The sequence below is a fragment of the Leopardus geoffroyi genome, chromosome C3 (assembly GCF_018350155.1).
Source record: "Leopardus geoffroyi isolate Oge1 chromosome C3, O.geoffroyi_Oge1_pat1.0, whole genome shotgun sequence".
NCBI classification, from domain to species: Eukaryota; Metazoa; Chordata; class Mammalia; order Carnivora; family Felidae; genus Leopardus; species Leopardus geoffroyi.
The window spans coordinates 101,224,093-101,248,672 of NC_059338.1; the positions used below are offsets into that span (position 1 = coordinate 101,224,093).

Consider the following 24,580-nt stretch of genomic DNA (forward strand, 5'->3'; position numbering starts at 1 on the left):
GCTGACAGCTCAGAGCCTGGAGCCTGTTTCAGATTCTGTGTCTCCCTCTCTCTGGCCCTCCCCCGTTCATGCTCTCTGTCTCAAAAATAAATAAATGTTAAAAAAACATTTAAAAAAAATAATATGCAGTGTGGTATATATTAATAATTTAGCACAGTGTCAGGAAAGTTTGTTTCAGTATTGCGCCCCCAACACCTAGAGCAGTGTAGTCATACAGTATAGCTTTAATGAATATTTTTTGAATATTGGATGTTGAATTGTATATTGGATATTGATATTGAATTTTTTGAATGGATGAAAGGGTAGAGATAAAAACACAAGGATCTGACCTTGTTTCTAAGGTAGACTTTCCAGATCAAGGGATGAAACACGTTTTGAATCAGTTTGCCCATGGATTCATTGTAGAATGCATAATCTTTCTTGTGGACTTTACTGACTATGTGTTAAGTAATGAAATTTACTGGTTATTAACATATGTATAGTGACATAGTGGATTCTCGACACATATATTAGTGCGTGATACATAAAAGGGAATAGATAACACACCTCATTTGATTTAATTTGAGCTATAGTTTATTATTTTCATATTTTATCAAGTTGAATATGATCCCCTCTATTCCTAGTTTTTCTGAGGGTTTTTATCATGAATGGATGTTACATTTTGTCAGATATATTTTTTTCTATATCAGTTGATATGATCAGGTGATTTTTCTTCTTTAGCCTATTAATATGGTGGATTACATTGACTGATATTCAAATATTGAATCAGCCTTGTATCCTTGAAATAAACCTCACTTGTTCATGTTATTTGTGTGGATTCTGTTTTCTAACATTTTGCTAAGAAGTTTTTTTGCCTGTATATTCATGAGTGATACTTGTCTGTAGTTTTTATTTTTGAGTTGAAAACTGCCCCTTCTCTTTTAATTTATGGAAGAAATTGTGGAGAAGTTTTAGCCAAGAAAATAAGGCTAGAAAGGAAAGTAAAAGACATATAAATTGAAATGGAAGAAAATCATTCCTGTTTGCAGATGATATGATTGCCTATGTACAAAATCCAAGGAATCTACAAAAACAAAAACAAAAACAAAAACAAAACCTTCTAGAACTAATAAGTGAGTTAAAGAAGTCTACAGGATATAAATAAGCATTCAAAACTCAATTATGTTTCAGGGCCCCTGGGTAGCTCAGTTGGTTGAGCATCTGACTTTGGCTCAGGTCATGATCTCACGGTTCGTGGGTTTGAGCCCTGTGTCAGGCTTTGTGCTGACAGCTCAGAGCTTGGAGCCTGCTTCGGATTCTGTATCTCCCTCTGTCTGCCCTTCCCCTGCTCACACTGTCTCTTTCTCAAAAATAAATAAACATTTAAAAAAATTAATTATGTTTCTATTCACTGTGAATAAAAATGTAGAAATCAAGTTTAAGTAAACAATAGCATTTGTAACCATTCAGAAGTGAAATAGGTATAAATTTAATAATTTATGCAGGCTGTATGTACAGAAAAACTACAGAATATTGATGAAAGAAATCAAAGATCTTAGATGGAGAGGCATATCACATCCATAGATTGAAAGACTCAATATGATAAAGAATAGGAAACGTCAATTCTCCCCAAATTAGCATACATATGTAAATATATTAGCAAGATTTTTTTGTAGATTTAGACAAAATTACTCTAAAATTTATGTAGAAAAGCAGAGGAGCTAGACTAGCTTAAACTTTTTTTTTTCTAAAGAAGAATAAAGTAGAAGGAATAACTCCATCTGAATTTCGGAAATGATGATACACTGCAGAAACCAGGACTGTGTGGTGGTACTGTTGAAGAATGAGATAAATAGATCAATTGTATAGAATAAAGAACTTAGAAATAGACCCACACAAATGCTACCAATTGATTTATTTTTCTAAGGGTGCAAAAGCAATTCAATGTATGAAGAATAATCTTTTCAATAAGTAGAACTGAAGCACTCCATAAGCAACCCCCCTCAAAACAAAACAAAACAAAACAAAACAAAAATCAACCTATACCTCATATGTTATAGAAAAAAAATAACTTAAAATCATCAATACATTTAAATGTAAAGTATAAATTGAAGATAACAGGAGAAAATCTTTAGTACCTAGAGCTTTGTAAAGATTTCTTAATATATCAAAAGCATGATTCATTCAAAAATAAGATAATTTAGCCTTTATTAGAATTAGAAACTATTGTACTGTGAAGACCTTATTAAGAAAGAAATTTAAAGACAAACTACAGACTAGGAGAAAATATTTGTAAACCATTTATCTGACAAAGGACTCATACCTAGGATATATTTTTAAAACTCTTAATACAAATAGTAAACTCTTAAAAATCAATATTTAAAAAAAAACACAATCCAGCTATAAAACAGGCAGGGACATGAAGAGAAATTTCATGGACAAGGACAAAGGTATACCATGGCAGAGAAGTACATGCAGAAATATTTAATATCACTGGCCACTAGGGAAATGTAAACTTAGATTATGATATGACTCCACATCTCTTAGAACAGCCAAAATAGGAAATAGTGATAATGCCAAATTATCATTTGGCAAGGATATGGAAAAAGTGACCTTCTCACATACTGCTAATGGAATTGGAAAATAGTATAGACAGTTGGGCAGGTTCTTAAAAAAAACAAATAAACCTTTACTGTAGAATCCAGCATTCATGCTCTTGGGCATTATGGCCGTGATGTGGAAATTTGTGTCTACACAAAAGCCTGTACACAGTTTTTCAGAGCAGCTTTATCTGTTATAACCCCAAAGTAGAAACAATCAAATTGTCCATTGATAGATTATGATTAAACACTATGGTACATCCATACCATGGAATATTACTTGGTAATGACAAGAAATGAACACACAAACTTGGATGGATCTCAAGGACATTATGATGGATGAAAAAGAGCCAGTCTCAAGAAAAAGCATACTACATAGTTCCATCTATATAGCATTCTTTATATAACAAAAATTTAGAGATGGAAAACATATTAGTGGTAAGAAGAGAGTCTATGACTTAAAGGGATAGCACGAGAGAAATCTTTGTGGTGGTGGAATATTTCTGTATCTTGAGTGTAGTGGTGGATATAGTATTTTATATATGTGATAAAATGATACAGAACTATATATGCACATTGTACTAATGCCCAATTCCTGATTATATTATACTATAATTATAATTACTGGTAAGATGTAAACAGTGGAGAAACAGTGAAAAGTACATGGGTCTTTCTTGTACCACCTTTTTAGTTTCCTATTAAATTACTTCAAAATAAAAATTAAAAAATACATGTTTTATTTCAATGCATCTCACGGTAATCCAATGAAAATGCAGTTGCCAAAAGTGCTTTTTAGGATGTGATGCCAATTATTGTTAAAATTATTTTTGTATTGGGGCGCCTGGGTGGCTCAGTCAGTTAGGCGTCCGACTTATGCTCTGGTCATGATTTCATGGTCTGTGGATTGGAGCCCCATGTCAGGCTCTGTGCTGATAGCTCAGAGCCTAGAGCCTACTTCAGATTCTGTGTCTCCTTCTCGCTCTGCCCCTTCCCCAATCACCCTCTGTCTCTGTGTCTGTCTCTCTCTCTCTCTAAAAAATAAATAAACATTAAAAATTATTTTTTTTTATTGAGGTGAAATCACATAGCATTAAAATTAACCATTATATATTATACAACTCACTGGCATTTAGTACATTCACAGTATTGTGTCACTATCACCCCTACCTAGGTCCGAAACATTTCATCAATTTGAAAGGAGACCCATGCTCATTAAACAGTCGCTCCCTACCTGTCCTTACCTGCAGCCCCTGGAAAACCAGTAATCTCCTTAATTGCTCTACTGTGGATTTACCTATTTTGGGTATTTTCTATAAATGGAATCACAACGTGTGACCCTTTGTTCTGACATTTTTCACGTAGCATAATGTTTTGGAGGTTCATCCATGTTGTAGCATGTATCAGTGCTTCATTACTTTTTGTGGAATTTATATTAATATAAATTTATATTTAGAATTTATATTAATATAATCTTATAATATTGTAAGGATGTACATTTTGATACAAGAAAATAGTTATTCCCAAAGCTCATGGTTTTCTTATGGAAGATGTAGAATCTAAGCAGGCAGTATAATCACAAGATACAACCAGTAATTCTAAACCCTCTGTGATTTATTTAGGAAGAATTTCTTCTCACTGCTGATTTCCCAGATATTCATTCATCTCATATTAAAAATAAGATATTGGAGCACTTAGAGATTAGAATATAGGCATTGACTGCTTATTTTGGGAGGGACAAATAATAATGCTTTGTGTAAACAGAAACAAAATGTCATCATAGCGGCAATTGTAAATTATTAGACAAGGGTCAAAATTGTGATCAAGAATGATCAAGACATAAATATTTTATTCCTTAAAGATTTTAAAAGAAATTTAGGAGATAAATTACTTCAAAAACAGCAAAACAATATGAACCGTGGAGGTACTTAATCTCTTGGTTCTGGTTTATTTAATCTGTGGTCATCTTTGTGTCCTTAAATGCTCCAGAAATTAAATATATAACACTTTTAGGCATCAAGGTCATTGTTTCATAATCCTAGAATTAAAGAACCCTCCAGAAATGTTTTTAGGCATATCTAAGTCATTTTACTATTGTCTGGAAACAACCCAGCATTTTTTTCTTGGTTAGCTCTTTCAGTCAAGCCATTGGTTCTCACCATGGCTATATACTTTAAACCACCTGTTACATTGAAAAAAAAAATTCCCTTTAATTTTGGTAATGTGATTTTTTGGAAAGACAGAGTGCAAGTGGGGGAGAGGCAGAAAGAAAGGGAGACACAGAATCTGAAGCAGGCTCCAGGCTCTGAGCTGTCAGCGCAGAGCCTGACATGGGGTTCGAACTCACAAACCATGAGATCATGACCTGAACTTAATGGACTGAGCCACCCAGGTGCCCCCCACCTGAAGGTCCTTGTCTATGCTGTACCCCAGATCAAGTGAATCAGAATCTCTAGGAACAAGCCCAAGTATCTTGTTTGTGTAAAATTCTCAAGTGATCCTAAGGTTCTGCTAGGGTAAGGAATTAAAGAATTAAACCAGTGGATGAGCACCAGAATTATCTGTGAGGCTTGTTAAGAAGAAGCTGTGTCCCATACTCCAGTTTCTGATCAATAGTTCTGGATGGGACCTGGGATTTTGCATTGTGAACAAGATCCCTGGTGATGCTGTTGCTGCCAGCCCAGAATTCAACTTTGAGGACAATGAATTAATAATATCTTTTTTATTCAGTGAAGATAAGAATACAACTGGCTAACATCCTCCATATAAATGCCTTGTAAAGGTTTTTCTTTTTCCCACTTATTTTAATTTTTTTTCTTTTTAGTGTATTAAGATGATTGGGCCCTAAAGTCAGATGGACTGGTTAAAATGCCACTTCTTCTGTGTAACCTGGGCCAAGTTTCTTATTTTCTAAAGCTTTAGTTTCTAAAGCTTTAGTTTCTTCATCTGTGAAAACAAGCACATCACAGATAATTTGAGGGTTAAATTTGATTATGTAGGGTGATTGACTTACAGTAAATACAATTGTTAACTTTTATCAATAGCTTTCATTTTCAACAATTATAACTTTCCTATGGTGTAATTGGTTATAAAGTTCTGTGCTTCTTTTGATAAAGCAAATAGGGAAAAATATATGCTAAAAATCAGGAAGATGATTATATCTGGGAATCCAAATGAGCAGGTGCTCTCAAAGGACTTACAGAAGGTTTGCATTTATATCTATCTATCTATCTATCTATCTGTATGGATATATATATATATATATATATATATACATATATATATATACACATATATATATAGTTAAAAGCTTTACTTTGGGAATCAGAAAACCCTAGGATTGAGTCCTGATTGAAGTTTCCATGTTTGTTATGTTCTCTGTAAAATGATGGTAATAAAAGTTCCTACATACTGAGTTTTTGTGATTGTTAACAGAACAGATAATACAGGTACAATGATTAGCACGGTCCTGGACATATCATAGGTATTCAAATGTTAGCTATTATTAACTATTCTTAACTGCTCCTTTAAATATTAACTCTCCTTTCCCTCTTTTAAACTGATGTGTTTTTATGGCTCCTTAAGGGATGTCAGGAAGGAATGTAAATTCTTCAAGGGGAATGCAACTCTTGAGGAGAAATTTGTTTACTATTTCCCCAACACTCATCCAAAAACAAGACAAAAAAAGGAGTGAAGATTTACTCTTCAGACACTAAATAACCTCACTATTTTTTCCCTTGACAGAATCATGAGAAGAGCTGTTGAAATTCCTGGTCAATCGTTAGTCTCAATTTCAGGCCTCCAGTTGGACATTTTTGTTAGTGGAGAGCATCACATTTAGGGCTGCTGCCAGCCCTTTGCCATGACTTCCAGCTTGAGATGTAGGGAAGTCTTTCATGTGCTCTCTGGCAGTGGAAGTACAGAAGCCTCTGTTTCCAAACCTTTTTCATGTTTCAGATTTGGCTGAAAAATGGGAACAATCCCCACTCTGGGCATGATGCAAACTGATCCTGAGGAACTGCAGTGGCTGCAGTTGACAGGAGGTATTACTTCATTCATTGTACAATGAAAGAGTACCCTATTGTTGATAGCTCTAAGTAATGTCTCCCAAAGTGTGGTACACATTCCACTGAGGATATAAAATATTTGGCAGGTGGTTTGTGGACATTCATTTTAATATTCTGTATTTATTTTAATATACAGTAGGAAAAAGCACCTGTGATTGGTTTTCCAGATACTCTTGTTTAAGATAAATCTAGGATACACACAAAACTTAAAATTTGAGTTAAGGAAACTATTAGGTAAATAATAGTACAAAGGGCATGTATGCTTTTTTGATAAATACACTGAGGGAGAATGGGATACAAATTTGGGACACATTTTGCTAAATATTCAGGTTGTTTTGTGCCTCTGGAATTAAAAATGATCCATCTGCATATATCACAAGTAAAAGGAATACTTACCTATAGAGAATAAAATGGTTATGACTATCTTTTCCAATTTTTCAGTTATTACTGATGGTAATCCAGCCTTTCTTTATTTGCCCCAATTCTCTCTTTCAAGATTTTTACTAACTGTAAGAGGAGGATAAAGAAGAAAGAATCAAGGCACATATTCAATGAAAAAGAAAATAAAAACAATTCAGATTTAATGGGTACTTCATTTAAGGTTAACATTGAAAGGACGGGCCTTTGCCTATAATGTTTGAAGAGGCTGATTAGGCCATTCTACTTTTACAAGTTTTATATACCACTAGAATTTATTTTCTAATTTAATTGCCAAATTCCTAATCTGATTAGAGCCCAAGGGGAAGCAAAATTAGTGTTGAAGAAAAAATAGAGAAAAAAAGATTTCCTTTGCTTATGTACAAGTCATGCCAGGCTATATATTTCTTATAAGATTAATAGTAGAGTTTTTCAGTTCTTTTTCATTTTATCAGAGGCAAACATTTGCTGCTTTATCTCCTTATCCTAGGAAACAGAATGGAGTGATATATGCCACAAGTCTAGTCATAAAAGAAGTCATGAAAATAAGGTCATGTAGTTGAATTGGCTGGAAATGAATCTGATAACAAGTCTTAGTGATGAGGCCTTAAATGGCATCCACATTGCTCCCATGGTTCCCAGGGAATAAACTTCTCATCACACTACCAAGTGACTGGTTTATATGTGTGTCTTCCCTACTAGATGTCTCTGTAGAATAGTATAGTCTTACTAAATTATTTCCAACTCGTTTCATTCATTCAACAAATATTTCTTGAACACCAGTTATGTGTCAGGCACTCACTGTTCCAGGTGGTGATGATGCAGCAGTGAGGAAGAAAACATTAGTCCCTGCCCTCAAGGAAACCAAAGCTGTTGATGTGTTGTGAATGTGGTCACCATCCCATATGAATTACTTAAATGTGATTTTTAAGAGGTTCAGAAGCAATTTAAAACAATGGAGAAGATGAAATTATAGGGAATGGAGTTAGGTAAATGTAATCATAACATTCAACAAAACAAGTTTAAAAGGATCATTTTTGAGCACAAGGAAGAAAATTCAAATTTAGAAACAGTAACAACATTAGGAGCACTTGATATGCTCTAGACATGGGTTGAGTACTTTATATCCATTATTATGTTTAATCTTCACATCTCCCTTATAAAAGTGATACTGTATTATTATCCTCATTTTCTGGGTAAGGAAATTAAGCTTAGAATAATTAAATGTCTTATCCAATGTGATTCAATTTTGTTAAATAGCATAAACAGGAAATAAGCAAAAACAAAAAAGCAATTTGCCTCCCACCTTAACCACTACAGAACAGTTCATCCAACCTCTGATGAGCAGAGGTTGTCACAACTCTCTAATCACAGACAGAATAACAGAATCACAGAAAGTCTTGTATCTTCCAGTCACTGTTCAATAGAAGTCATTTATCAGCTTTGGCTTCAAGGATTAGTCACCATCCACGTGCCATTTGGTACATGATTCATCACATGGTGATTCCAGCCATTCATATCCAATCATATTCTTTCTGAGTTTCTGAGAAGATGTAAAATATGTGTTCTATCTGAAGTTGTAAAAGTTGAGATAGAGAGACCTTTGCATTTTTTCTCATCTAGGAATCAAGATTTCTATAGGGAAAAAGAGAAGAAAGGAGGCAGTTAATAAATACAAAGTGGTTTGTATGCTTTTTCCCATAATAAAATCTCATCTCACTGGGTCTCCGATGGAAATCTTTCTCCATTCTGGTATGAGGGGAATGTTGGCATCTGTATTTCTACTTGTTACAGTCTCCAGCTGTTTGTTTTCTTTTATGACTTGGGTACTTGTAGAAGTTATCTCTGTTGTAGAATTAACAAGTAACCTCACACTGGAAGGTATTTCTACAATGTTTCTTGAATGGCTTTCAACCATAGTCTGTGGGCGACTGGGACTGGTGGGTACTGTTTTTGCTGCGATTTCATTTCTGGAATTTGCTTTGAAATATATGGATCCTGAATCTCTCATGCGACTCTCCAGAAAGTGGGGTCTTGGAACCTAGTAAAGATGAACACAGGAAAACCTACAAGGGAGGGTGATGCTTGTATGTCTTCAGATCTCATCAGCAGGAATTATGAGTCAGTCAGACAGTCGGCTGGATCACAAATATTTATTAGTTGCATTCTCTATGCCAGAAAAAGGGGATAGATACAGTCTAGGCTCAGGGAAGGCTCTAATCTAGTGTGAAAGACCAAAATGAAATAAATTGTTTTATTTGTGTTCACATTAAAAGTCTAACCCAGATATTAGCTCCATATATGGAGCAAGGACCAGTGATTCTTCTCACTCATGCCAAAGAAGTCACTTGCCCAAAAGCCATTCATTTTACTGAGAAAGGGATTTTATCTCACGGGAAACATCATTTTACTGTAAAACTCTGTACTCGATATATCTTCCCAAGTTTCTCATAGCCACACGGCCACAGGTTTCCTCTTTCTTCTGACTCTTCTCCAAACCTCTCTAGCCCCCAGTTTTCTATTTCCAGATCTTCCCTTGAGTCTCTTCTCTACTTTCTTATGTGGAATAAATTAATCATGTCTGAGCTCTTTCCAACGTATAGGTAGCTACAGGTAAAAACTGATTTAGATAGCAAGACACCCACCAAACCAGAAATTTCTCTCATCAGAGGCAGGGAAATATTTACATAATAGTTTTTACGTTCTTCACCTACCTGTATTTCTCCACCCATTGCAGTATCTTCCTCACCCCATCTACTGCAGTATCTCCATCTCTTTGCAGTCTTTCCAATTTGTTTGAGAGGTACCAGTGGATATTTCACATGTACTCATGAAGTGCCATCAGTCACCAGGTGATATTCTCCATCTTCTTGTTTTTCTGTTTTAGCCCCCTGTGGTATTTCCATCTGTTGTGGATACCTTTGATGCTTACATAGTTGAGTGAAGGGGTCTTGGCTCTGCCTCCAGGGATTACAGCCAAGTGCTTCCTTTTAGACATAGCTGCCACTGCCATAGCCCTGCTGATATTCTTGAACCCTGAAAGTGCCAGAGCAGAGTCATAAAATATGGTGCCCTTCAAATATAGGATATATTTCAAGAATATATCCACAGAATATGTGCTGAATGACATTGTGTTAAGTATACAAGGGAGGAGAATGCTTTCCCACCCGTTTTGTCATCATAGGGATCTATATGAAAACTTGAGAGGTGCCCGATGGTGTTTTTGAGGAGTAAACTCTATTTTATATTGTTTGATGTTATTTTAGGGTAATATATATAACAAATGATATAGCACAGGTCAAACCATTCAGAATTGATCCTAAGTATAATCTGAACAATCAGATTGGATGCTTGTTAGTGGATGGGACAACCATACTGGTGCATCTTTGCTTAATATTAGCTCTGTTTTGGAAGATTATAACATGAATCCATCATGGCCATGGTTAAGAGGAGGAGGAGACTCATCTCAGTTATAAATGCCATGTTGTTCCTGTCCCCTAAATTTAAGAAATGCTTTCTTCCCTGTTTCCTAATCCTGAGTATGGTTGAAGGCATTATAGCTCAGTGGGATATGAATGTGCACCCTAGATATATGGATTGAGTATCAAATTGAGTATCTTGCTCTGCCACATAAGAGATCATAGATCTTGGGTAATTAACCTCTATGTGCCACAATCTTTCTCATCTGCAAGATGGAAATAATAATACATAATTATGGGGGTGCTGTAATTGTTAAATGAGGAAATTAATTTGTTATGGATTAAAAAATGTTATGCATTATTATTGTGCCATGTTATTATATATAACTCATTCTTTAGAGCAAGTTTGGCTTCATCCCAATTCTAGGCAGACTCACCCCGCACCTTCAAAATGCAACAGAAGTAATTGAATTAGCTCATTCACTCATTCATTTGTTCTTTCATTCCTTCAACCGAAGTGCATAGTAAGTGCTGGGAAATCAGTGATGAAAGAGATTACTTTATGAGCTCACAGCTAGAGAGGGGAATAAGCCAAAAAAGACATAATTAGAAAGCTGTGTAAAAAGTGCCATTATGGAGATATGAAAAAAGGTTATTGAAACACATCAGAATCACTTATTGAGCCTGGAGAAATTAAGAATGGTTCTCGAAGGAAGTAACGGTGACTAGTTATTAGGACAGATTTAGGGCCATCAAGTTTCCATGTAAATGGTGTTCCCTGCCCCACTGGAAATTTCTGGATGAGGCTAATGTTTACTAGGACTATTACAGATAAGAGATCAGAAATTTAAAGCATAAACCTCCTTATTCTAGAGCTCTAATAATGCAAATAAAATGCAAGGATACAAAGCTTTCAAGATCAAGCTACCTCAGTATTCAACTGAATACAATTATTTAGTTCTTTAGAACTTTTTTTTAAACCTTTTTGGAGGTATGGCAGAGGAATATTTTTTTTAATATGGGATGTTTTTCATATTACTTCTTAAATTCTGAAGTCTCCTAAATGGCTGAATAGTCAGCAACAGCGAACCACAGTATTGCTGTTGGTTAGGTTCACGTCCTTGGAAGAATATTGTCGTTAGCATCTCATAAGGATCCTCAAATGCACCCAGTGTTCCTCAACTGAAGTCCCCAAACATGAGTTCATTGTACATGTCCCTGTGTTTTCCAGCTGATTAAAATTATCTTGAGACCTTCCCCCCCCCCCCCCAGATTGACATTTCTACTTGCAGTGTCATGTCTGTTCTTTCTTTCTTTTTCTTTCTTCCTTTCTTTTTTCTTTCTTTTTCTTTCTTTCTTTCTTTCTTTCTTTCTTTCTTTCTTTCTTTCTTTCTCTCTCTCTCTCTCTCTCTCTTTCTCTCTCTCTTTCTTTCTTTCTTTCTTTCTTTTTCTGGAAAAGAAAGAAATCAATTTCTTTGTCTCTCTGTCTCCTCCCTCCTTTTAAGTACTTGCTTTTCAAGCCTCCCTTTCCTAGTTGTCTACTCTTCCCTCAGGAAATTGTGCATTCCTTCATTACATTTCTTCAGATTGGAAAAGTGTATATGAACAAGCATGTGTAGATTCACAGAAACTTACACACACACACACACACACACACACACACTCTACATAGAGAAACAGAATTTTAAGTCTTGGCTGTTAAAAAACACAGGAACACTCTAATAGAAGCCTCACCACTCACCCTTGTATCTTCTGCTGATTTTCAGCTGTATTTAGTTCTTAATGAATCACTTAAGGTGTTGGTTTTGGATTCTCTTTTTTCCAGGAATAATTTTCAAAGCATCAATGTTGGAAAATGATTTTAGACTATCTGCCAGTTTACTTTGTCCTTGTGGGCCCTTAAAAACTCTACTGCACAGGTTACCCATCACTCTTGTTTTTTTTGGGGGGGTACAGAAGAAGGATTAAATCACTTTGGTGCTATAAACTGGTTTTTAATCAATTGTTTTACTTCTCAGTACCATCACTTAGTCTGCTTTAGGGCTGTGAATCAGTGCAGCTGGAGCCCTTTGGAAGCCTTTTGGCTGGCTTGGAATCAGTTCACTAGATTTGACATACTGGCACCATCCCTGGCTGGCTATGTGAGCTGTGACCAATTAGGTTTGCAATGACTTAGGTTTCCCATCAGTAAAATGGGATTAAATATAATATCCATGTTTCAGATTCATTGGGATAATTAAATGAGATCGTATGTAAGGAGTGCTTAATACCAACCTGGAAAATATTAAGCTCTTAATAAATGTCATTATTATTAGTGCACATGAGTGACATATCAGCCAACAAAGAGACATGCAACAGAAGGAGGAAGCTGCAAAGGCAGTTCAAGGGCTTTATTGCTATATTTGGTATTATTTGCTTCCATTTCTGTCAGATCAGAAATTTGTTATTTGCTATGAGAAAGACTGATAAATCTGGGCACGATATTTTTCTCCTAAGTAAATCACATTTTTTCCCTGGAATTTGTTTTGCCCTCTCCTCTAACTTTTCCCTACACACCAATCTCTAATCTTATTGCCCTTTACCCACTGACCTGTACCTTGAGGACACAAGAGTCAACATCTGTGGCTTCTGTTTTTATACTATGACAGCCGTTGAGAAGCTCCATTCCTGAAAATCCCTCCCAGTTCTTGATGAAAGCCCCTGCTCGTAATTCCTGTTTTCTGCACATACTTAGTAAAGATTTCAGTGCCATAACCTTAATTCTATAATTATACCCTGTTCTTTATGTTTTACTGATCCTTTTGTTCAAATGTTTACACCCTACATTTGGGAAATTACCTTCTGATAATTTTCGTTTCTTAATGGAAACAGATTTCTCCCAGACAGCCCTTTGCTGGCCCATTGACACACCTGATATATGTTTATTCTCAGATAGTTATTCTGTGTAGTCACAGGAGACTTTATGGCGAACTTCCATACCAGTGTTAAAGATAGCCATAGCAACACCAAAGAGGTCCTTGTGAAATCTGTGCTTAGGACGTACCACAGGAATTAATAATTCTCTGGCCACTGTTTTAAATTGTAACCACACTGTTTTTGTAAGAAAGTTGCTCAATTTGTATACACAGAGCACACAGGGCTGCGTTCTGATCAGGGGTATAGTTTCATTTAAAATTCTTATCTCAGAAATCTAAATACTTAGATTATTCTGCTTAATATGCACATGCTATCTACATTCCTTTGAGTGACAAGTTATGAAAATTTGTTTTGCTAATTTGACCCTCCCTGATAATTGTCTCCAACTCCTAAAAGTCTGAGTGAATACAAGGAGAGAATACCATCTCTAAAAATGTTTTTAAATTCTTTTTCCCAGAGTCAAGGATAATTTTTTAAAATATTTATACAGACATCATTCATTATCAAAAATTATTTTACTGGACATTATGCTAATGTTTCTTCTTAGAGTTCCCCGATTACATACTAACTTTAAAAACCTAGTGCTAGTTTGCTAGGTTTTAGTAGGTCAGCATGCACAGCAAAAGTGTATTAAGGTGGACTGCTCTATTTATTGATTTGCCCGGGATCTTCTAAAGGCTGGAGGCAATTGTCTGCGGAAGGGGGCGGGAGGGCTGTACATGATCGAGGTCGTGCGCATCTAGCCAATTTGTAAGACGATCCGCTGCTCCAAGCCATCAGCCACCCTTAGCATAGGGGCACACTCATGCATTCCTGTCAAGTCATCTTGTGAAAGGCTGCCTGCTTCCAGCTCGGCTTGGATGTGCAACCTTAATAAAACTCACTGAGGTCTGGGAGAAAATAGCAGATCTGCTGCAGATAGGGTAGGGGAAAGGGTCTAGAATATGTACACGCAGCTGACTCAGGCAGGCTCCACGCTGAACGGTCACACAGAGAGGAAACAATAAATCTCAGCTACTATGCAATAAATATCTCAAGGAAACTACCATTATAGTGAAATAAAAAAAAAAAAACTAACATTTTAGAACAAAGCTAACAAATGGCTAGTTTTCTGTGATTCTTTTTCAAAAGTTTTCTCTGAGGGGGATAAAGTCAAACAAACAAGCAGTTTTACCTAAAATAAAGACTAGTTTAAAGGTCAGAAGAAAGCAAGTTTTTGCGAGAGGCACAGAAGGAGAGAGCTGGCAGTACAATGACAGTTTTCCTTTCCTTTGCTTTCCTCGCTGCCATTCTGACTCACATAGGGTGCAGCAACCAGCGGCGAAGTCCAGAAAACGGTGGGAGAAGATATAACCGGATTCAACATGGGCAGTGTGCCTACACTTTCATTCTTCCAGAACACGACGGGAACTGTCGTGAGAGTACGACAGACCAGTACAGCACAAACGCTCTGCAGAGAGATGCTCCACACGTGGAACCGGATTTCTCTTCCCAGAAACTTCAACATCTGGAGCATGTGATGGAAAATTATACTCAGTGGCTGCAAAAAGTAAGTGATTGCTTTCAGTTTCTAATTGCACAGAGCCTTTTCCGTTCTGCACTGCAGCTAACTTAGAGTTCCTTAGGGGGGCATTTGTGTGTTTACCTTTTGCTCAGGGGTGGGGGTGGGAGGGAGGCAGTGTTTGCAAATGCAAGCCGGCTGGCTCCCAGTGACTTCATGGGTGAGCCAAGGTTTTCAGGCTTGTTGTGCAAGCCTGTGAAGGTAGGGTGGCAACCCTTTTATGTGCCTAGCAGTGGCACATTTTATGACGTTTCTGGTTTCCTCTTATTTAAAATTTAGCTTGATTTTTCTGTCAAAGCCCAACTTGGAGAAAAAAAAAATCCTGTGTGTCTTGAGAAAGTTGGTGAAAAAAGAAAATAATGACAATACTAATTTAGAATCAAATCAATTTCACACCAGGAATTTTGTGCAGCTAGGGTGAGGAATCATCACCAAATACTTGTTTTTCTCAACCTCTAGTAAAGTTAATATGAAATGAGAGTAAGTGTAAAGTATGATATTTGGTTGGAGAAATTGTGTAAGTATATAAAGGCAATTAATTTTAGCAAGTAATAGAATAGTAGAGGACAGATTTATGTCATATATGTTTTCCATCCCTGAAAATCCTGAAGATATATTTTAATGTGAACTCCTCAGGAAGAGGTTGTTTGCCCAGTGGGAAAGGAGAGATTGAGCTGGTGGTTGCTGTTTTCAGAGCATGCACCTGCAGATTGGAGCTGAGCACGTGTAGGCTTTGCTATAGTCCTGAAATACCTCTTTTCTCAGGACATTGTGGTAACCACAGTGCCATGCAGGAAGTATCCAGATGAATGGTAATGTTGAATATGCAGTTAATCCCAATTTATAAAAATCAAAATGCACATTTTATTCAGTTTTTCTCTATAAACCATTTAGAAGTTTTTGTTGAAAATATGTCTATTAAAATATGAACATACTTTCTGCAGCTCCTTCTTTCTTTGCTCTCCGTTTGTGTAACAGGTAAACAGCAGATAACAAGAGTATTCAACTATGTCAGTAGAAGGGTGGCAATATCACATTTGTGAAAATTCTTCATTCCTGGAGATCTTTACTAAAAATTCATTTGGTGCATATAGGTAGGCACATAGCCAGTCTGGTCTCCTTTAAATTAGTCTTTTAACAGAGCAAACACTTTAAGAAGATGGGCAAACGACAAATGCTCTGTTTTCCCCCGAGTTGTCACGCTCACTTAGAGCACTGCCTGCTGAATCATGCGAGTAATAGTTATTCTACTTTTGTCCACTAGGGACTGAACTAAGATCACTGATACTTTATTTGACAAGTTAACTGAAACTGGGTAGTTTCAGAGTTTCCAAACCTGGAATTGTAGTTAATCTTTCTATTGTAGACTACAGGTGAAAAAGATCAATAGGGGCGGAAGAATAGAAAGTAAACCAAATTCTGCACCCTTTTGATAATTGTAGTTTAAATTTCAAGCACTAATTGTAGCAGTAGTTTGTAATAGGATATCTGTTTTATCTTTAGCAAAATATATTTTAATAGTAAACAAATTAATTTGGTTAAATTGCTTATTACTATTCTCATTATAGCATCCATCTAGTTTTTAATGAGAATTCAATCATTAAAATTAGTCTGGATAATTTGAAGGGGCTGGGAGGGAAATTTAGTCCCAAATTGTCCCACTCAAGCTATTCTACCAAAAATGTAATATTTTGTTTATGTAAAACATAGAGTCAAAATGGTGATTCAGACATAGTAATGCATATTTTTTGTTGCTATGCAATGATTCAGCAGCAATAAGGTAAATATGTGATTCTATTGGGCTTATGTCATGCACATGTTTCGTATGTTAATTTATTGTGTGAAATAAATTTGATTTTTGTTTGCATTGTTCTTGGTCAATGATTATGGCATAGTTTTCAGATTATGGCCAAGCATAACTATGCAAATATTCTTTGGTTACATTGACCCTTGCTAACGTGAATTGAGCTGATTATATGCTGAAAATGTCCCTGTTGGTATGAGTCAGAGCGTTTGGCTTGACTATTGTCTGCTTAAATTTGCATATCTTTTGTCATTGTTAATGCGATTGGTAGGAGGATCAAGAAACCAAATAAATTCTTTCAGCAAAGAACTTGTTAAAAAGCTCTCTCAAGTTTCCCTTAATTAGAGGATTTTTTTACTTCAGGTTCTAAATTTCTTGTAATGTATTTATTTTGATAATTCAAATGGAAATCTTTTTACTGTAACTATTTAGTATGCTTAATACTGCAAGTTATACTACTTCTATTTTGATTCCGAATAGTTGTGTTAGGATAAAAAGCAATGCAGTGCAGAAACGGAGGTTATCAGTGTAAATGTAATTAAATCATCCATTTAGCAAAATAATTAATCAAAGCATGGTGATTATTATGCAGCTCATGGCATCACTACCAGGAAAGTTTTTGATGTAGAATGTGTGTTCCAAATGCTAGATGCAGACAGATGATAATTTATGTTAATCTGATACCTTCCATGAAGTTTGGTAAACTGGATTCTTTTACAAATATTCTTCACAAGACATTGGCTGTTACTTACACTCTCACACCTCATTTCTGGTCTTGCCATTGAACAAGATGAGAAATAAGGTATGCGAGGGGGCAAATGATGTGTCGCTCACCATAAGTGTTGGAACTGTTTCGGCACTTGTCTCTTGATATGATGGATTTCATTCAAGGAGATCAACTTTACATAGTAACCTGTCAATTAACACCAATTGTGAGTTAGGTTGCTAGCATTATTTTCACTTGTCAGATGGGGAAGAGCAATATAAATAATAAGCTCAAAAATCACCCTTTCATTGGGTAAAACACCTGGGCTGTGTATCTAGATTCAACTCTCTTCACTTGTATAGTTCTTTTCAGAATTATGAGCAAACCGTACCCAATACCTGAGATGACCAGGTCTTGGGATATTAACAGTAAGTACAAATGGCCTTTGTGACTTTGCCACTCTCATTTGATTCCTTTCTACCTTTCTTTGACAGAGGAATGTCTACTGTTTAATGTCACTATGTCTTGTGCTTCTTGAATTATTGTTTTCTTTCTCCTGTATCCCAGAAGTTCACTAATATGTATACGTATATGTATATGTCTTTTGCCTTCGCCAAATGATGTCTTTTTGTTGTTGTTGTTGAAAGTATAAATTGAGTAAAAAAAAAAAATGCCTTGTAACAGAGAACAAGGGTCTAGCTACTGTAAATATTTTACATTAGATAAAATTGATGAATTGATGATTATTAGTAGAAAATGTAGGTATGAATTGCCATCCAAAATATTTTAATAAGTGCGAAGGTTTTACTGGAACACTTGGCTAAATGTTTCTATTGACAGCAATTTTTGACTAATAACATCCTCTACTTACGTTCTTTGTTTCAGAGAATTATAATCATCTTTTTGAAACTCCTATATTACCAATATTAACCCATATTAATATCCACCAGAATGTGACGTCCATGAGACTTTGTGTGCTCGCCTACTGCCATATCCCCAGGGCCTAAAACAGTATACAGTCCTTTGCAGACAGACAGTAAATATTTGTTGAATGAATAAATGGATGCATTGTCTATGTGTTGCAATCTATACTTTACCATGTACTATTAACAATTTGTTTTGGGTGTACCCTTTACCTCCCTAACTAGATTGTAAGTTGTCATTTAGGCAAGCACTACATCCTACAATTACTTTTGTCTTGATATTAAAACGATATTGAGTCTGGAGTAGGTGGTTACTAATTATCCAAATTGCATTTAGCCAGTGATCTAGGATCTCAAAAACTTGTACCTTCGCTCCATCTTGTTCACTTAATTATTCTTCGAGTCAGTTTTGTTGCCAGTTTCTCTAGGACATGTACCTGCACTCCACTTCTCCTCCCAGGCTGAGTTCTCCCATGTTGTCATAATACGTTCATTGCATGTGTCATACTAGCACTGCACTTCCTGTTGTTTTCATTATTTGTTTTGAGGCTGTTTTCCGACTCAGAGTATGAGTCCCCTTGAGTGTAGTGAATAGTTCTTTACCCATATATATCTGAAATGTTTTTTAAGGGTTTGAACAATATCTCTGTTACCATCATAATATTAAATAAAAGACATCAGGTGCTCCAGTGTGTGGTGCTAGAATAAAATAATGAAAATTAGGAGAGCTTGTAACTGCTTTTAGAGGCTAAAGTTTGCTTAAATCCTTTGTGCTAGTTTACTTGAGGGTCAGTTGGACCTTCCTTTGGGGAAAAAATAATTTTGGACTTCCAGGCCAGTAGGCAACAATTTACTGCATACAGTAATGACATATATTTGCGTATAATATGTGCACATATGAATCTATGTAATTGGAAATGACCTCCCATCTGTGCATTGTTTTGGTGGCTCATGACTATGCAAAATAAGCCAGAGGGGATGTTCTGTGTTTTATTTGCACTTGTAGGGGTGCTTCCTGAATGTGTGAAATGAGTGGACAATTGATAAGTATGTTTTTAAAAAATTGTCACTAAACTTGAAGAAAATATGCATATATAATTTATGCACTAAGATGGGAAAAAATAGCACTTGCCAAGAAAGTTTAAAGGAATAATTGTCTTTTAAATCCAGTTGTAGAAATGTCCCTACCAACTTCATCTGAGATCAACTCTTAGTTTTCAAGCCAAATAGGGAGTCTTCCCCTGTATTAACTTTTCAATGAATAGTTAGGTTTTATTTGTTGCTTGTTATATTTTAGAATCAAAAGATCCAAGAAGACAGAAAAACCTTTCTGAGTCCTAGAAGTTAGGCAGTTGGAGCTATCATAGTCTTTTGGATTTCTCTGTAGGAAGAAGCAAGCCTCTTCTCAAACTGTCTGCCTTGGCAGATTGCAGGATTTTTGAACCAGGGCAAGTAGGTCCTTTACTATGGGTGATTGCAACTGTTCTTTACCCCTGACCATGCCATTTCACAGAAGCCTTTTTTAAGTAGCACTAATCTCATATGGAATTATTGGTTCAATGTGATCTGAAATGAATATGAATGTATCATTCTTTTCCTTAAAATTTTCCTACAGTTTTTCATTATGTAAGACTAAAATGCAAATTCTTTACATTGAGACTGTATATGATCTGCCCCCATATTCCCCTCTAGATTCATCATTTACAACATTTCCCTTATTCCAGTTACTCAAATGACATTAGCCTTCTTGTTATTTCTTTTTTTTTTTTTTTTTTGGGACAGAGAGAGACAGAGCATGAACGGGGGAGGGGCAGAGAGAGAGGGAGACACAGAATCGGAAATAGGCTCCAGGCTCTGAGCCATCAGCCCAGAGCCCGACGCGGGGCTCGAACTCACGGACCGCGAGATCGTGACCTGGCTGAAGTCGGACGCTTAACCGACTGCGCCACCCAGGCGCCCCTCCTTCTTGTTATTTCTATAAAAGGTCAGTTTATTTCTTTCTCAGGGACTTTACATGCTATTTACTTATCTAGGAAAATTCTTCCTCCAGATATTGGCATGGATGGCTCTTTCTTTTTATTCAGGTCTTTGCTCGGAAGTCATCTTCTTGGAAAGTCTTTTCTGAGCACTATTACCTACCACCTTCCTGAATTCTACTAAGTGACTTTTTGTCATATAATGCTGTATTATTTCTTTGTGGCACAGCATGACCTCTTATTGCTTATTGTTTGTCACCTTATTTATTTTTTCTCCCTCTACCTATAATGTAAATGCCAGAAGAGGTCCTTGTCTGTCTTATTCTCTGTAGTATACCTATATACACAACACATAGTAGACCCTCAATAAATATTTGCAAAAGATATTCTCCTGAACCTTACACTCTATGAGGTAGAGACTGTGCCTGTCTTGTTCACTAGTTTTTATTTATTATTTCGTCTGTTATTTTTTATAGCAGATCTACTTTTCTAGGACAATACCTGGAACATAGTTGGAAAGAATACTTTTTTTTTTTTTAATGAATAGAGAAATGAATGAATGCCATGAGTAGATTTGGGCTATAATTAAATATTTGTATGAAAATGAAACACTCAACTATATTCCCTGTGATACCCATCTAACTATGTACTAGGAGAAATTTTAATCTTCTGAATTTCCATCATTTAAATCAAGGATCAGCAAACTATGGCCCTTGAACTAAATCCTGACTGCCACCTGTGTTTGTAAATAAAGTTTTATTGAAATAAAACCACACCCATTCCTTAATGTAATTGTCTATGCATTTGTAAATAAAATTTTATTGAAACCGAGCCACACCCATTTGTTTATGTAACGTCTATGGCTGCTTTCTTCTTACAAAGGCAGAGCTGAGGGTTGCAACAGAGACCACAGATGCTAACATTTAATATCCAGTCCTTTACAGAAAGTTTCCCGACCCCTGTCCTATACCACAAAAGGAATATGGTATTAATATTGGGACCATTGCAAGGTAAATTGTGAAGTTTGTTGTGTGGGAAAAAGATCGCCCTCCAGGAGGTCAAATAATCTTTAGGTCCATGCCAGTTGGCAGAGAGCCTGAGTAAGCCATTTCTTGGCTTGGTATCTGGACATGCTGTGAGGTGACATTTTAGAGGAGTTACAGGCAAGGAAATTTCATGTCTTTCCTTTCCTCTGCCCATCATTATGTGGACAGAGAAATATTCCAAAAGCAAATACATGTTGGAACAGAAAAAGCACCTGAATAACAATGCAGATCACCAGCATCTGGGTTTACCAGGCCTTGGTGCCAGGGTTCTTTGCTTTATGTACTTGTTTCAACCTGTTGGTTGTGGCATCAGCAAGAATGTTGACAAAACATCAGAGGCGTTCTGTTTTCATGGCACTGGGGCTTCAGCTCAGCCTCTTAGGTTCAATTTATTTAGAAACCTTTCCTCCCTCTATCATTTGCTTTAGGTATAAGCATTACAAGTATTCCCATTTGTGTAGATGATGGGAGGGGAGGAGCAACAAGTGGGTTGTTCAGGCACAATTTACAGAGGTTTATCAGCTGCTATGCTGTAACTTGCTACTTGAGGAGGTTTTGTTTTCATTCTGCCATGGTCTTGTCTCTGTGTAGAAACAGCATCCTTTTCCTGAGCCTTGTCTTCTTTTCTTTTTTTAATACCATTTGCTTAGATGCACAACCCTAATTACATTCTGAGTCATCCTCCCCTTTTGTTCCAATACAAGATTATCGTTTGCTGTGAAGTTGGGAAGTTCCAAACCTCCTTTGGTTCTGGCCCCATGGTCATAGAAGGGAGGGCCTCTTAGTGTTTAAATCTCTTTACAAAGTGTACAAAAGATATGCCCCCTCCCTTATCAAAGAGGTTTCTAAAGAATGAAGCACTCCAAGGATTATCTTTTCTTTATATTTTGAGACTCTGTACCAAACACTTTTCTCGAATTCTTACACAGAAATAGCAGAAGTAAGAGGTTTTTGAGTTTGTTTGGTCTAGGTTACCTAGCCAGATGACCTGATTTCTTCCTTCAAACATATGAAAAGGTAATATTTAACAGAGAAAATGGTATAAAACATAAATCCCAGCATAACCCTACTGGCAGCTAATAATTTAATCAATAACATATTTGGACGTTTGCATATTTAGTGATAAGTACTGGAGAATATAGAGTATAGCAAATATAATAAATGTTACTTGTATATACATGCTACATGGCTACAGGTTACTTATTACGGGTCTGCATTGGCATGTAGTTGCTAAGTTTGTTTTGCATTATTGAAAGAGCATGCAAATTAGCGTAAGTATCAAGCTGTACCTAAAGTAAATCAGTAGCTGAAATACTAGTAATATGCAAATAAGATGTGAATATCTTGAAATAATGTGTACATGGAAGCCACCAAACTCACTGGTATCAAATACGTAAACTTACTGTATATTTCTGTGGATTTGCTGATGATAATTTTGAAAGGTGGTCTGTTTGAAAATTTAGTTACATGTATCGTTCTAACTCATTAGGATCATGAAACCTGAATGAGTTGAATCATAGTACTAGACCCTAAAGATTATAAGAGGGTTTCCATTCTCAGAGGATGAATAAATATTTTAAAACTCCAAAGTGCATTTTGCTACTAAACCTTTAGAGATAATCCCAAGATTTTGTAAAACATTTTAACACTGTTCTTCTCTTCACTGTTAATATGTAATTGACTATATTAAAATACAGTGGATATTTATTGTGGCTAAAGGTTTGCTACACCCAGCAGACTTTGCATCCACCTTATCTCAACTGCACAGATACAAGACTTGAGAATTGTATCCTTATTACTAAATCACTAGTCTTCTCTTTGTTTTCCAGTTTTACCCAGCTTTTAAATAATAAGAACACAGCTATAATAATCATTAGTTTTAATACTTATTGAATAAATGAATAACTTATTGAATAAGTTGAATATTTATAACTTTAAAATGTGAATAATATACTGAAGGTTTCCTATTTTTGAACAAATGAACTGATAAATTCCAAATACTTCTTAGCAGTGGAACCCCGTTTCCAAGCAAATTATTAGGTAGAAGCTTCATATATAATCTAGATGCAAATAGATGGGCTAGAAGGGAACCAAAGTGAGATCCTGCCTGGACCCTCTTCCTCAGCTCCTCCCCCAGAGGCATTCATCAGGGGATCCTGTATGTTCAAAGGAATATAGTTTCAGAATGACTGCAATCAAACTTCCAAATAATCAAATATTAGTGAGGTAAAGCTGCCAAAACCAGTCTACTGGTAGACAGGAAGAAACATAATGTTTGATAGTTTGAATCTTTTTTGACAAGTTAGCCTAAGAATGTCCAACTCTGCCATCTACAAAGCCAGGTTAAGATTATTAATATGAGGGCGCCTGGGTGGCTCATTCGGTTTAGTGTCCGACTCTTGATTTCAGCTCAGGTCATGATCTCGCGGTTAGTGGGATAAAGCCCCCTGCAGGTGTCTGTGCTGACAGCACAGAGTCTGCTTGGGATTCTCTCTCTCCTTCTCTCTCTCCCCATCCCCTGCTTTCTCTCTCTCTCTCTCTGTCTCTCCCTCTCTCTCTCTTTCTCAAAATAAATAAATAAACATTTTTAAAAAAGAATGTTAATGTGTAAGTTACAAAAATACAGGTTGTTCTTGACTCTGAGAATGTTGAGGCCCACCCATACCTAACATGGCCAAAATATGTTAAGATAATAGATAACTCTTGGACAATTAATAGCAGATTGTATAACTTATCTATTTCCTGAATTATCCAAATGCATGATAGTTTATATTTACTTACCTTAAATTTCGGAACATGAATTACACTGAAAATACCTAATATCTCAAACTACAATATTCACTTAGAATAGAATTCATTGTTAAGGATAATGAAAGGAAATCTGAATTTTAAGTAGGCATTTACATATTTTCAGAATTTTCAATAATTCCTGTTAGGTCAACTTAGCTTACCTTTGTTTTTACTTCTAGTATATGATAGCAGGAAAAGGAATCTCAGAATTGCCAATTTCATATTCATTTGTGCTGAAACATTAATAAAATGCAAGTAAGATTATTTGGTATTATTTAAGCCATTTATCCTGAATGAGAAGGTTAATTTACTTAAGACTAGATAAAACCAAACTTAAATCCACTTTCCAAATACACCTAAGCTGCAACATATCACAATG

At 36.0% G+C, this 24,580-nt stretch overlaps 1 protein-coding gene and 1 long non-coding RNA gene across 7 annotated transcripts in view; one reads left to right on the forward strand and one right to left on the reverse strand.

Annotated features, from left to right (window-relative positions):
• Positions 1-1,378: 1,378 nt before the first annotated feature.
• On the reverse strand, positions 1,379-11,817 carry LOC123585601. Its single transcript, XR_006706306.1, has 3 exons — positions 9,775-11,817; positions 7,040-7,150; positions 1,379-1,812 (listed from the first exon to the last, which is right to left on the reverse strand). It is a non-coding gene; the product is annotated as an uncharacterized LOC123585601 (long non-coding RNA).
• A 2,168-nt stretch (positions 11,818-13,985) lies between these two features.
• Positions 13,986-24,580, forward strand: part of ANGPT1 (angiopoietin 1) — a 249,925-nt gene continuing 239,330 nt past the window's right edge. Inside the window, exons 1-2 of one of the 6 annotated variants that reach the window (XM_045453903.1) lie at positions 13,986-14,318; positions 14,700-14,944. In XM_045453903.1, coding sequence (XP_045309859.1) covers positions 14,915-14,944 — 30 coding nt within the window. In that variant the 5' untranslated portion in view covers positions 13,986-14,318; positions 14,700-14,914. Of the gene's footprint in view, positions 14,949-17,875; positions 17,895-24,580 lie in introns of those variants that run through there. The other 5 variants (XM_045453904.1, XM_045453902.1, XM_045453901.1 and 2 more) reach the window with 5 other exon arrangements.